The 14,260-nt window shown below is 52.4% G+C and overlaps 2 protein-coding genes across 24 annotated transcripts in view; both read left to right on the forward strand.

The window, feature by feature from the left end:
* Positions 1-2,779: 2,779 nt before the first annotated feature.
* The window catches only part of LOC138349594 (C-Jun-amino-terminal kinase-interacting protein 4-like), a 112,274-nt gene continuing 100,793 nt past the window's right edge, over positions 2,780-14,260 (forward strand). For 13 of the 23 annotated variants that reach the window (XR_011228562.1, XR_011228567.1, XR_011228573.1 and 10 more), the window contains exon 1: positions 2,783-2,904. The gene's annotated coding sequence lies outside the window, so the exon portion shown is untranslated. Of the gene's footprint in view, positions 2,905-14,260 lie in introns of all 23 variants that reach the window. The other 10 variants (XR_011228570.1, XR_011228583.1, XR_011228572.1 and 7 more) reach the window with 5 other exon arrangements.
* LOC138364852 (uncharacterized) lies at positions 3,671-4,150 on the forward strand. Its single transcript, XM_069324833.1, has one exon. The coding sequence runs from the start codon at positions 3,671-3,673 to the stop codon at positions 4,148-4,150; it is 480 nt and encodes a 159-aa protein (XP_069180934.1).

A 14,260-nucleotide genomic window follows, 5' to 3' on the forward strand; every position in this document is an offset into this window, starting at 1 on the left:
CTTAAACCGACGCGATTTACTCTCGCCAATCACGCCCCCTCCCCCCTAACCTCACTTCCCACCAATCACCGTCCCTCCCTCCTCCCTCACCCCGACTTCCACCAATCACGCCCCCCCCCTCACCCAGTTTTGCACCAATCACCTCCCCTCACCCACCGCCTCACGCCATTGACTATCCTATTGACCCTGGCCTGTGGAGCACCACCAGCCCTGCATGCACCCGCATTGCCTCGTGCTGCTTGTCCCAGTTGATGCATGTGAGGTGATCTTGAGGGGACGTGGGGGGGGCTCATCGTCCCATATGATATGATGCATGGTAGAACACAGAACATCTGATGGAACACAGATGGTAGAACATCTGGAACACACTTACACAGTGTGTACTCTTTAATCCCAAAAGAACTCGATGCGTTTTTGTACTGTGTGTATTGTAGAAGGTAACCAAATATTTCCTTAGACCTAATATAGCACATAAGTACATGTGAAGTACATGTGTACTTCGTATAGTGCACTACTAAGATTTCTTATAATAGATCTCAGGAGATAGACTTAAGGTTTTGCGTTCTTTTCGTTCCTTTTAAACTGCAATAATACAGAACGTAAACCTTTGAGGGGGCAACCCGTCCTTCTAATAGAACGTCGCATTTTGACGCATACTCTACCTAAAAGCAAACATTGTCGTGCTAGAAAATGGTAGCGGTTCGCGAAATTGGCATACTGTCCCGTTTTCTGTTTTGGGTCCTCTGGTAGGTTGGAATAGGGGCATTTTAGTAGGACAGCTTTTTGACGTTGGGAAATCTTAGGAGGACGGGCTGGAGGTACAAACGGGGTGAGGACCATGGGTGACGTGGGAGGGGTGAGGACCATGGTTAGGGAGGGAGGGAGGAGGGAGGACCATGGTGAGGAGGGAGGGGGTTAGGACCATGGTTAGGGAGGAAGGGGTAGAGGACAATGGTGAGGTGGGAGGGGGATGAGGACCATGGGAGGGGTTAAGGCCATGATGAGGTGGGAGGAGGGTAAGGACCATCGGTAGCGGCCCTCCACCTGTACCGCCTCTCATCATGTTCCCTCACTTTTTCAACCTTCTTATCTTGTTGCATGTTATGCGGGCATCAGGGATCAACCCGCCTCATGCACTCCTACACCCAGGAGGAGGAACATTACCAGAGTGTAGAGTCATCTTGGTGAGGGGGAAAAAGATGATTCCTGCCTCACCAGCGTCATTTGAGCCAAGACGTCGTTGAATGGACCTCACGCCGCGGGTGGTGGTGACCTGTAGCTTCGCCGCCGCCAGCAGGGCCAAGCTTACCATGGCGGTTAGGTCACCCAAGAGAACTTTTTGAGGTCATCTTGAGACGATTTCGGGGATCAGCGTCTCCGCGACTAGGTCCTCGTTTCTTGAGATGATTTCGGGGCTTAGCGTCCCCGGTCCTGGACCAGGCCAACTTTTTTTGTTACACATCCCCCACGAAGCAGTCCGTAGCAGCTGTCTAACTCCCAGGTACCTATTTACTGCTAGATGAACAGAGGCATCAGGGTGAAAGATACTCTGCCCCATTTGTTTCCGCCTCAACCGGGGATCGAACTACTGGTCGATCTACAGGTCTTAGTATGTTGTGGTCAGGTTCTCACTCTTTGTTCTGTTTTTCACACATGGCGTCCCAGCTCATTGTTAGGTTATGACCATATGTTGAACCCCCCCCCCTGGCTTTTCCTCTTAAGTTGTACATTCGTTGTTGTTTTAGATTTATCTGCTGGAAACCAAAAGTTGCATGTAGCACGGGCTATGGTAAGTCCGTAGTGGACTTACCTGGCACAGGAGCGGTTTGGTGGGGTAGACTGAGATCCCTGGCTTGGGGAGTGGTGGGGGTGGAGGGGGGCGTCCCATGGAGAGGTCAGTGCGGCACTGGGGGGCGGCACCTCCATGGGAGCCATCTCGGGTTTACCTGGCAGCAATAATGCGTGTTTATGCTCGGTGGAGTTCGTAGGGTTGAGCTTCGGCTCCGGGACCCAGACTCGTGTGTCAGTGATTCCGAAAGCTGAGTACCGTTGACCAGACCACACACTAGAAATTGAAGGGACGACGACGTTTCGGTCCGTCCTGGACCATTCTCAAGTGTGTGGTCTGGTCAACATACTTCAGCCACGTTATTGTGACTCATCGCCTGCAGCTGAGTACCGCGTTGGCTACGAGATTCTCTTTCATTATATTGGTCCCATGACCTATGGAACATATTCCCGGGTAGTGTAATAGACGCTGGATCACTTTATGCATGAGCTTGGATGAATATAAATAGGAGTTGATTCCAGTGGGTCAATGGCCCTTCTGCAGTTAGGTTACTTGTGTGTGTGAGTCGCGTTGTTGTGGAAACACCCACCGTGGTGGAGGTTGTAGGGGTGCTTGTTGGGGGGGGGTTATCTTGAGGGGTTATCTTGAGATGATTTCGGGGCTTTTTAATGTCCCCGCGGCCCGGTCCTCGACCAGGCCTCCACCCCCAGGAAGCAGCCAGTGACAGCTGACTAACACCCAGGTACCTATTTTACTGCTAGGTAACAGGGGCATAGGGTGAAAGAAACTCTGCCCATTGTTTCTCGCCGGGGCCTGGGATCGAACCCAGGACCACAGGATCACAAGTCCCGCGTGCTGTCCTCTCGGCCGACCGGCTCCACCGGAGGGGTGATTGCGTCCGGAAGGGGGGAAGAGGGGATGGGGGGATGGTCGCTGAATGAGGGGAGGATGGACCTTCGGCGGTGCTCATAGCTGCCGAAGAGGGGTGGACTGTTGGCAGTGATGGCGGGCTGGTGGTGGTGGTGATGGGTGTTGGATAGAGATGGTGTAGCTTGGATGGTGGTGTTGGTTGTGGCATATTTGTACTCTTGCTGGCGGCGTTAGTCAACACGGGGGTAAGTGTTAATTTACGTGGTGATGTTTAGTGTTCTTGTCGTGTTATTGAAGGTGGGAAGGAAGGGATAGTTTTGCAGGTACTCTTTGATGCTTGTGTTGATGTAGTGGTTGATGGGGGGGGGAGTTGTGCACCTGCGACCCCCTCTCTTACCCCTCTACCTGTCTATCCCCTCCCTTCCTCTCCTCTCCCCTCCCCTCCCCTCCCCTACTGCCCGTCTCTCCCTCACCCTCTGGGTTCATTGTGAAACGCGTATTCTCGTGTGCTTGCTTAATCTCAGTGATATCAGTATGCGGGCCCTCACGTGAGCTACTCAAGACTTGAGTGGTGTCAAGTGGAAGGTGGGGAGGGTGTTGTTTTCTTCAGCTGTTGGGGGAAGGTCTCCCGCTGACTTCTTCAGCTGTTGGGGGAAGGTCTCCCGCTGACTTCTTCAGCTGTTGGGGGAAGGTCAAGACCTCTGCCGTTGTCTTCAGCTGAAACTTGTTCAGCTGTGTCCTCGGGTAGCGGGCTCCAGCTCTTGATGCCCCACCTGCTAGATTTGTTGTACTTGATGCATTATACTTTATCGTGACGTGTAGTGGGGGAGAGGGTGGATGTCAGGGTGCCAGACTTGTGACACGCTAGGATTACACACCTGTCGCAACAGTTGCGTATAATACCTCAGGTGTAGTGGTCTTTATGTGTATGTTTATGGTGCCTGGGTGGGTGGGGGGGGGGGGGGTCTGCTGACCCTGAGGTGACCTTGTCACCGGGAATAGGGTCCTCCTATGACAGCCACAGTCACAGCCTCAACTTTCCAGCAAGAGAATCCAACTTTCCAGCGAGAGAATCCAACTTTCCAGCGAGAGAATCCAACTTTCCAGCAACAGAATCCAGCTTTCCAGCGAGAGAATCCAACTTTCCAGCAACAGAATCCAACTTTCCAGCAACAGAATCCAACTTTCCAGCAACAGAATCCAACTTTCCAGCGAGAGAATCCAACTTTCCAGCAACAGAATCCAACTTTCCAGCAACAGAATCCAACTTTCCAGCAACAGAATTCAACTTTCCAGCGAGAGAACCCAACTTTCCAGCAACAGAATCCAACTTTCCAGCGAGAGAATCCAACTTTCCAGCGAGAAAATCCAACTTTCCAGCAACAGGAATCCAACTTTCCAGCAACAGAATTCAACTTTCCAGCAACAGAATTCAACTTTCCAGCAACAGAATCCACAACAAAAAAAATGACAAAGGATGCAAAAAGTTAATGTTACTATGGCCTTGAAGATTTAGGATATATCTATAGGATATATCTATAGGATATAATATAGGATTTTTCTGATGAATGAACCTCGGCGCCAGACATGCTCAAGGGGGAAGGTCTCAAGGAGGGCTCAAGCGATGTATAAATGTTGTCCAAAAAGAGATTGATGTTTTTATTTTGTACATTATGGACCATGGAGGGGCAGAGGTTGGTGGGGAGCGGTGGGGAGGTAGCCGGGCTTGGGGAGGGGCGGTGAGAAGGTAAGTAGGTGGAGGTTCATGAACTATGGGAATACTGCGGATGGTGGGGGGGGGGGGGAAGAGAGGGAACGATGGGAGTGGCGGTTGCATGTCTGTGGGGGAGGGGGAGGGGGAGGGGGGGACTCTGTCTGCGGAAGGGGGGGGGGGAGGAGCGGGAAGGGCAGTGTTTGGGAGGTCAAGAAGGTGGAGGTTTGAGAGAGAGAGACTGATCGAAGAGAGCCTCTTCAGCAGAATTCACTTGTCAGCGTTTGCGTGGTCAAACTTCAGCTCCTGGGCTCCGTCTTTCAAACTCATCTGTTGCAATGATTCTAGATACCTGCCTCACTTCGGAGTATCTAATATGTTGTGAACATGTCCTTAAAGACAATTTCAGGACACTTTTTGAGCCTAACGTGTTGTTCTCCTCGTCCATATCAATTCTGTCCTTGGTTCATACACTATTCAGGAATGATTCCATTTGCAAATTATATTTAATTGCTGTATGATAATTACACTGCTCATAGATTTAATTGGTAGTATTGCTATATGCCCAGCGATCTATTCTGTTATGATGTATAAATCTTCTCCAACAAACATATTTGTGTTTCCACTCCGTTTTATCTATTGGTCGGTGATGCCTCGCTTCTTGCAGGGTTGCAGTTCGATCCCCGATGGTGCCAGTGCTTGATTGGTCACTCTCCCTTCATTCCGTCCTCATATCCCACCATATTGTCCTTGTGCTCTCGTCCAAGTACTATAAAGTCATCAGACTCGGCACTTTCCTCTGGGAATTACCCGTGTTTACCTCTGCTCTCTTAGACTTGGAGGCCACGTGGAGAAGGGTCTAAGACCTGAGGACAGTATGTAAGGCCGCCCCATCGCTACTCTTGAGTCAGTTTGAACTTAACCCAGCGTAAAAAATAGAGAAAATGTCGTGTTTTGATAGATATGACCTATATCTTGTGAGATATATATACAGAGATCTAGATATATGACCTGTGAGAGTGACGTCATAATGATCAGGTTTGGAATGTAAAGCCCCACGTGACTGTATCCTGGCCCAGTATGTGTACCATACATGTATCTCACCATACAAGGAGGGTACAGTATTTTGCTTCTCCCCCCCCCCCTTCTGCTGTTTTCATTGTGGCCCAGGGTTCATCAAGCACTTAGGCTGCCACTTACGAAACCTGTATATCTTGCATCAATCATGGCGGCTTTATTTATATTTATTCAACGGTTTACGATCTCTGAGACTTCGCAGCTCGAGGTTATTATAAACAACCTCGTAGTGCTCTGATGGTTACTCTTTAGTTTTATATTTATGGTTACTCTTTAGTTTCATATTTATGGTTACTCTTTAGTTTCATATTTATGGTTACTCTTTAGTTTCATATTTATGGTTACTCTTTAGTTTCATATGCATTTGTTGGACGAGGCGGCGCGTCGTTGCTGTGTTGCAGCCTTGTGCATGAGCTGTGACAGTGAAGGGGGTGTAGGTGATCTAGCTCCTCTTACACACCGCCAGGTAAACATCTTCTCTCTTTGGCGACGGTGAATGGAGAGGTAACAGGAAGAGAGCTTTGGCAGGATCAGGCCCCGAGCCTGATTCAGGCCCCTGCCGCCGCCAGATAGCGGGCCCCGAGCCTGATTCAGGCCCCTGCCGCCGCCAGATAGCGGGCCCCGAGCCCTCCCCGGTCCCAGACAGCGGGCTCACCTCCGCCAGATAACGGCTGCCAGTTTGGGAACTCCAGCAGCCGGACGACTCATGTGTGTGTCATTTTCCCGGTAAAGAACCTTGGCCGACTCACCGCAGACGGGGGTTGAGTCACGCCCGTGTTCCTGGTAACCCACACATGCTCTCAAGAGCCTTGCGTGTCATCTTAAGTGTTGGCAGGCCTGCCTCAATACCCAGGGAACACACTAGTATGGTGGTGCTTCCTCCGTGCTGGGGGAGGTTGTTCCCCGCGTTGCCTGACGTTGTTGTTTGAGATTTAGCTACTCAGAATGAAATGTCCATGTAGCCCGGGCTATGGTGAGCCCGTAAGGAGTTGCCTTACAACGTCACGGGCCTATATAGTGTCCCTGAGTGTGACTAACAGATGGGGGAGGGGGGGGGGGGAAGAGGGGGGGTTGTAGTAGCGACCGCGATCCAGGCCAATTTTTGTAGTTAATAGCGGTTGTGCGGAATGAGGCGGTCCCCTCAAGAGTAGCTGTAATAATGACAGTTATGACAATAAGGGTGACGTGGGGCATTGTCATTGGCTGGCTGGCTGACTCGCACGCATGCACGCGTAGTGTGAAACAAAGGGAACAGTGTGACGTATTTATTCAGTATGCGAGGAGTGAATGTTTGTAACGAGGTGGTTGAAGCCACCTCTATTTGACGGGTTGAGCTGGGTGGCTGACGTACCTGCAGGCACTTATGGAGACGCGCGCGCCACAGTGATTGTGAGCTCTCAGACCCAACAAGAAGACCTGGATGAACACACACACACACACACACACACACACACACACACACACACACACACACACACACACACACACACACACACACACACACACACACACACACACACACACACACACACACACACACACACACACACACACACACACACACACACACACACACACACACACACACACACACACACACACACACACACACACACACACACACACACACACACACACACACACACACACACACACACACACACACACACACACACACACACACACACACACACACACACACACACACACACACACACACACACACACACACACACACACACACACACACACACACACACACACACACACACACACACACACACACACACACACACACACACACACACACACACACACACACACACACACACACACACACACACACACACACACACACACACACACACACACACACACACACACACACACACACACACACACACACACACACACACACACACACACACACACACACACACACACTCACTCACTCACTCACTCACTCACTCACTCACTCACTCACTCACTCACTCACTCACTCACTCACTCACTCACTCACTCACTCACTCACTCACTCACTCACTCACTCACTCACTCACTCACTCACTCACTCACTCACTCACTCACTCACTCACTCACTCACTCACTCACTCACTCACTCACTCACTCACTCACTCACTCACTCACTCACTCACTCACTCACTCACTCACTCACTCACTCACTCACTCACTCACTCACTCACTCACTCACTCACTCACTCACTCACTCACTCACTCACTCACTCACTCACTCACTCACTCACTCACTCACTCACTCACTCACTCACTCACTCACTCACTCACTCACTCACTCACTCACTCACTCACTCACTCACTCACTCACTCACTCACTCACTCACTCACTCACTCACTCACTCACTCACTCACTCACTCACTCACTCACTCACTCACTCACTCACTCACTCACTCACTCACTCACTCACTCACTCACTCACTCACTCACTCACTCACTCACTCACTCACTCACTCACTCACTCACTCACTCACTCACTCACTCACTCACTCACTCACTCACTCACTCACTCACTCACTCACTCACTCACTCACTCACTCACTCACTCACTCACTCACTCACTCACTCACTCACTCACTCACTCACTCACTCACTCACTCACTCACTCACTCACTCACTCACTCACTCACTCACTCACTCACTCACTCACTCACTCACTCACTCACTCACTCACTCACTCACTCACTCACTCACTCACTCACTCACTCACTCACTCACTCACTCACTCACTCACTCACTCACTCACTCACTCACTCACTCACTCACTCACTCACTCACTCACTCACTCACTCACTCACTCACTCACTCACTCACTCACTCACTCACTCACTCACTCACTCTCTCTCTCTCTCTCTCTTTCACTGTCTGTCGTTGATCTAAGCCGCTGAGTCACGGTGTACTGTCATTCAGCGCTACTGCGATGAGTCTGAGTGTGACGAAACCTTGTTTCCTCCCCCTCTCCCCCCCCCCCCTGTCATTCAGCGCTACTGCGATGAGTCTGAGTGTGACGAAACCTTGTTTCCTCCCCCTCTCCCCCCCCCCACCACCTCTTCACCACCACTCTTCCCAGCATATATGCATGGTAACCTTTTACTCCTATTCCCTTCTGTTATTCTTTTAAAGACTTCCTCTCGTTGTTTACCTCATCCCCGCGCACAAGAGCTTCATGAAGGAGGGACATGAGTGCAGAAGTAGTGTGAGCAGTGAGAGAGAAGTGATCAGTGTGAGTGAATAGTAGTAGTAGTAGTGACGTTTGATGATTGGAAGACTTATGAAGAGTGAAGCAAGGAGGAGAGGCTTGGGGCGGGGTGGAGAAGTGGTGGGAGGCGGCGGCTAAGAGGGTGGCATATATTGTGGTGGTGGGGACAGGCAGCCATGTGTGGCTGGGGATAGGGGAGCTCGGGAAGTGTGGGATGTGGAGCGTCCAGATCATAGATCAGTAACCTCGCTGAGTGAGATGAACACACAAGATGACGCCTCTAAAGTCTTATCAGTGGCGAAGGGGGTGTTAAAATGAGAGGAAGTGTAGAAGCTGGTTCATCCCCCCCTCACCCCCCCTACCAGGTGAGTGGTGGTGGTCCCGAGGCATGGGGGGGGGGGGAAGGACAAGGGATGTAAAATATGAGAGGAAGTGTTGTGGTCGGAAGTCTCTACATTATCAAACGTAGAGACTCCCTCAAGCCCAGCTGGTAAGTTGGGTCTGAGGAGCTGCAACCCCGCACAGGTGAGCAGCAGCAGGTGTTCGCGGAAGGTGCTCCGGGCCGTGTGGACACATGGGTGGCCAAGTGTGTGCATCCGTAGTTGACTCATATCTGCTTCTTGTTTCCATTCCTCCACCACACATGGACATAAGAATTGAGCAAACTTGCAGAACGCCTATTGGCCCCCCATACCCGGCAGCTAATATTTATATCCACACAAACTCATTCATATAGCAGTTTGTCTTAACCTCTGCTTGGAACGCTCAAGTGATCCCATGTCTATTATGTTACCCGGGCGGTGGTTGCTGGCGTTGCTCGGGGCGACGGACGCCGTATCTTCACTACATACTGTCTTCATCACTGTACATAACCTGCACTGCAGCCGTCGAAATTATACACGACCATCACTGATATCACCTTGCAGTGATTTCGAGAGTCAACGTCCCCGCCGCCCCGATCTCTGACCCAGGCCTCCGGGTTCATAGTGTGGTCAACTAGACTGTTGGATGCGGCTGTTAGCAGCCTGACGTTATGAATCACAGCCGGGTTGATCAGGTATCCTTCGGAGATGTTTGTCGAGTTCACGTCTGAATATCGGGAGAGGTCGGCTACTTATGTGTAGCGGAAGCGTATTGAAATATCTCTGGCCTTTGGTGTTGATAGATATGTCTGAGCTTGTCTGTTGCAGCTCTGCTTGGATGTGCTTGTATTCTGCACATCCTGCCATGTCTCCTCTTGTCATGTGGTGTTGTTTCAGTGTGCAGATTTGCCACCAGTCCCTCTTAATATGTTCCAAGTGTAAATTATTATGTATTTTTCCGTCTGTGATCTAGAGAATACAGATTTAAAAACTGCATCGGCGGTCCCAGTAATTTAGATATTTCATTGAGGGGATTGTAGCAATAAAGGGTCTTTGTACACTCTCCAAGTCAGCCATTTATCCCGCTTCACAGCGCGTGTGTGTAAGGGCGGCCCCCCAGCGATAAAACTCCCCATATAGCCCATTATTCCCATCTGACGCTGTACACGTAAAAACGAACACGGTGTCTTTTGACTGGCGGGTAAATGTTAGCACCAAGGGGTCAGTATAACCCACTCTTCTCCCTTCCCCTTTCCCCTCTTTCCCTCCCCCTTTCCCCTCTTTCCCTCCTTCCCCCACCAACTGCTGTAGGTCAGTGTCACTGTTGCTGTTATTAGGTTAGTTTGGATGCCCTTGTCATGTTCCCTCGCTTGTTAACCCACCAGCCCTACTGACGTAGTTCCCCCTAAGCTCACCCCTGACCCACGAAGCTCACCCCCTCCCCAGACCCCAGTAGCTCAACCGCCCCCCCTCCCAGACCACAGTAGCTCAACCGCCCCCCCCTCCCAGACCACAGTAGCTCAACCGCCCCCCCCTCCCAGACCACAGTAGCTCAACCGCCCCCCCCCCTCCCAGACCACAGTAGCTCAACCGCCCCCCCCCCCACCTCCCAGACCACAGTAGCTCAACCGCCCCCCCCCTCCCAGACCACAGTAGCTCAACCGCCCCCCCCCCCTCCCAGACCACAGTAGCTCAACCGCCCCCCCCCCCCCTCCCAGACCACAGTAGCTCAACCGCCCCCCCCTCCCAGACCACAGTAGCTCAACCGCCCCCCCCCTCCCAGACCACAGTAGCTCAACCGCCCCCCCCCCCCCCTCCCAGACCACAGTAGCTCACCCAACAACTCATTCTTCGACTAGGCTGAGTTTGAGCCTGTACAATTGGCGGGTCAGTAGTGCAGTTCCCATCCTTGAATTAGTTTCCCCCTGTACCGAATAACGATTGATTGAGTGATCAAGATTAAGCCAACCAGGTGGTGGCACGGGCATGAATAGCCCGTAAATCGAATAATCCCAGTCACAGATTTATATATCTTCTCTCCCTCACATCCCCTCTCTTTCCCTCCCCCTACCTTGGCCCTAGCATTCCCTCGCCCTCTATAGTCTCTACCCTTTTCCCCCTGGCCACACCCTCCTTCTACCTTGAGGGTGTATTTCACACAGTCTGGGCTCATTCATTAGGTGTTGCTGTTGTTATAGATTCAGCTACTCGGAACAAGTTCCAAGTAGCACGGGCTATGGTGAGCCCGTAGTGGACTTACCTGGCACAGGAGCGGGGCAAGTAGCACGGGCTATGGTGAGCCCGTAGTGGACTTACCTGGCACTGGAGCGGGGCTCTGTCTCATTAGGTGTGTTAACTGGTCGTGTCCTTTCGCCCGTACGTCGCATTATTTACGGAGTTGAGCAATGCTTTTCAAAATGCGATGTATTAGCAAAAAAAAGTCAAGGTTGATGATTTTGACGTTCTGAGTGCTACGGGATCGATAGGTTTGGTGGGTTGCTTGGGTTCGTGTGTTTATGTTTAGAGGAAAAAAAGGTTTGCATTTTTTTTACGGAGTGGCCAATCGATGGTTCTTCCTCCACTACTGTATAGTGCTGTGTCCCCTTTTATTTGTAAATCCCTTAATCTGTAAATCCTTTTATTTGAATCACAGCTTAACCCTTTTGTTGCTATAAATCCCTCTCTTTCTTACCGTAATCTGCTTAACTCTAGGATTTGCATTTAAGTACACCTACACTGTGTGTGTACTCACCTAGTTGTGTTTGTGGGGGTTGAGCTCTGGCTCTTTGGTCCCGCCTCTCAACCGTCAATCAACAGGTGTACAGATTCCTGAGCCTATTGGGCTCTATCATATCTACACTTGAAACTGTGTATGGAGTCAGCCTCCACCACATTACTGCCTAATGCATTCCATTTGTCAACCACTCTGACACTAAAAAAGTTCTTTCTAATATCTCTGTGGCTCATTTGGGCACTCAGTTTCCACCTGTGTTTCCACCACCTGTGAGGCTACCAGCTACCTTCCTGGAGCGAGGCTACCAGTGTGTGTGTGTGTGTGTGTGTGTGTGTGTGTGTGTGTGTGTGTGTGTGTGTGTGTGTGTGTGTGTGTGTGTGTGTGTGTGTGTGTGTACTCACCTATATGTGCCGGCAGGATCGAGCTGTAGCCTTTAAAGTCGTCGGTTGGGTCATGTAATGACTCCAGACCTGGTTTTCTATCATATCTATTTAAAAAATAAATCAATATCTCTATGGCTCATCTGTTTCTCAATCACCTATACATGCCCTCGAGTTCTGTTGGTATTCACTGTGAATTTTTGTTTACCACTCTGCTAACCACTTCCACTTCAGCAGCACTTCCTCCTTCCTTTCCTCGGCTCCTTTTCTCTTCCTCCATTTCCTTTTCCCCCGTCTTCCTTCTTTCTCCTTCTCCCTTCCTTCTACCCTTCCTCCACCTCCTCTCACTGACTCCTTACTTCCACCTCCCTCACTCTATCAGCTTTCCTATTTCTTTCTCAATTTCCGATATGTTAAACACAGTAATATGAGTGTAATAATATGCTACAGCGACCTTCCTGGAGCACGGCTACCAGCGACCTTCCTGGAGCACGGCTACCAGCGACCTTCCTGGAGCACGGCTACCAGCGACCTTCCTGGAGCGTGGCTACCAGCGACCTTCCTGGAGCGTGGCTACCAGCGACCTTCCTGGAGCGAGGCTGCCAGCGACCTTCCTGGAGCACGGCTACCAGCGACCTTCCTGGAGCACGGCTACCAGCGACCTTCGTGGAGCGTGGCTACCAGCGACCTTCCTGGAGCGAGGCTGCCAGCGACCTTCCTGGAGCGAGGCTGCCAGCGACCTTCCTGGAGCACGGCTACCAGCGACCTTCCTGGAGCACGGCTACCAGCGACCTTCCTGGAGCACGGCTACCAGCGACCTTCCTGGAGCGTGGCTACCAGCGACCTTCCTGGAGCCAGGCTACCAGCGACCTTCCTGGAGCTAGGCTACCAGCGACCTTCCTGGAGCACGGCTACCAGCGACCTTCCTGGAGCACGGCTACCAGCGACCTTCCTGGAGCACGGCTACCAGCGACCTTCCTGGAGCACGGCTACCAGCGACCTTCCTGGAGCACGGCTACCAGCGACCTTCCTGGAGCACGGCTACCAGCGACCTTCCTGGAGCACGGCTACCAGCGACCTTCCTGGGGCACGGCTACCAGCGACCTTCCTGGAGCCAGGCTACCAGCGACCTTCCTGGGGCACGGCTACCAGCGACCTTCCTGGAGCGAGGCTGCCAGCGACCTTCCTGGAGCGAGGCTGCCAGCGACCTTCCTGGAGCGAGGCTGCCAGCGACCTTCCTGGAGCGAGGCTGCCAGCGACCTTCCTGGAGCGAGGCTGCCAGCGACCTTCCTGGAGCCAGGCTACCAGCGACCTTCCTGGAGCACGGCTACCAGCGACCTTCCTGGAGCGAGGCTACCAGCGACCTTCCTGGAGCACGGCTACCAGCGACCTTCCTGGAGCGTGGCTACCAGCGACCTTCCTGGAGCACGGCTACCAGCGACCTTCCTGGAGCACGGCTACCAGCGACCTTCCTGGAGCACGGCTACCAGCGACCTTCCTGGAGCACGGCTACCAGCGACCTTCCTGGAGCACGGCTACCAGCGACCTTCCTGGAGCACGGCTACCAGCGACCTTCCTGGAGCGAGGCTACCAGCGACCTTCCTGGAGCACGGCTACCAGAGACCTTCATGGAGCACGGCTACCAGCGACCTTCCTGGGGCACGGCTACCAGCGACCTTCCTGGAGCGAGGCTACCAGCGACCTTCCTGGAGCACGGCTACCAGCGACCTTCCTGGAGCACGGCTACCAGCGACCTTCCTGGAGCACGGCTACCAGCGACCTTCCTGGAGCACGGCTACCAGCGACCTTCCTGGAGCACGGCTACCAGCGACCTTCCTGGAGCACGGCTACCAGCGACCTTCCTGGAGCACGGCTACCAGCGACCTTCCTGGAGCACGGCTACCAGCGACCTTCCTGGAGCACGGCTACCAGCGACCTTCCTGGAGCACGGCTACCAGCGACCTTCCTGGAGCACGGCTACCAGCGACCTTCCTGGAGCACGGCTACCAGCGACCTTCCTGGAGCACGGCTACCAGCGACCTTCCTGGAGCACGGCTACCAGCGACCTTCCTGGAGCGAGGCTGCCAGCGACCTTCCTGGAGCA

This window comes from Procambarus clarkii, chromosome 15 (assembly GCF_040958095.1).
Source record: "Procambarus clarkii isolate CNS0578487 chromosome 15, FALCON_Pclarkii_2.0, whole genome shotgun sequence".
Classification (NCBI taxonomy): domain Eukaryota; kingdom Metazoa; phylum Arthropoda; class Malacostraca; order Decapoda; family Cambaridae; genus Procambarus; species Procambarus clarkii.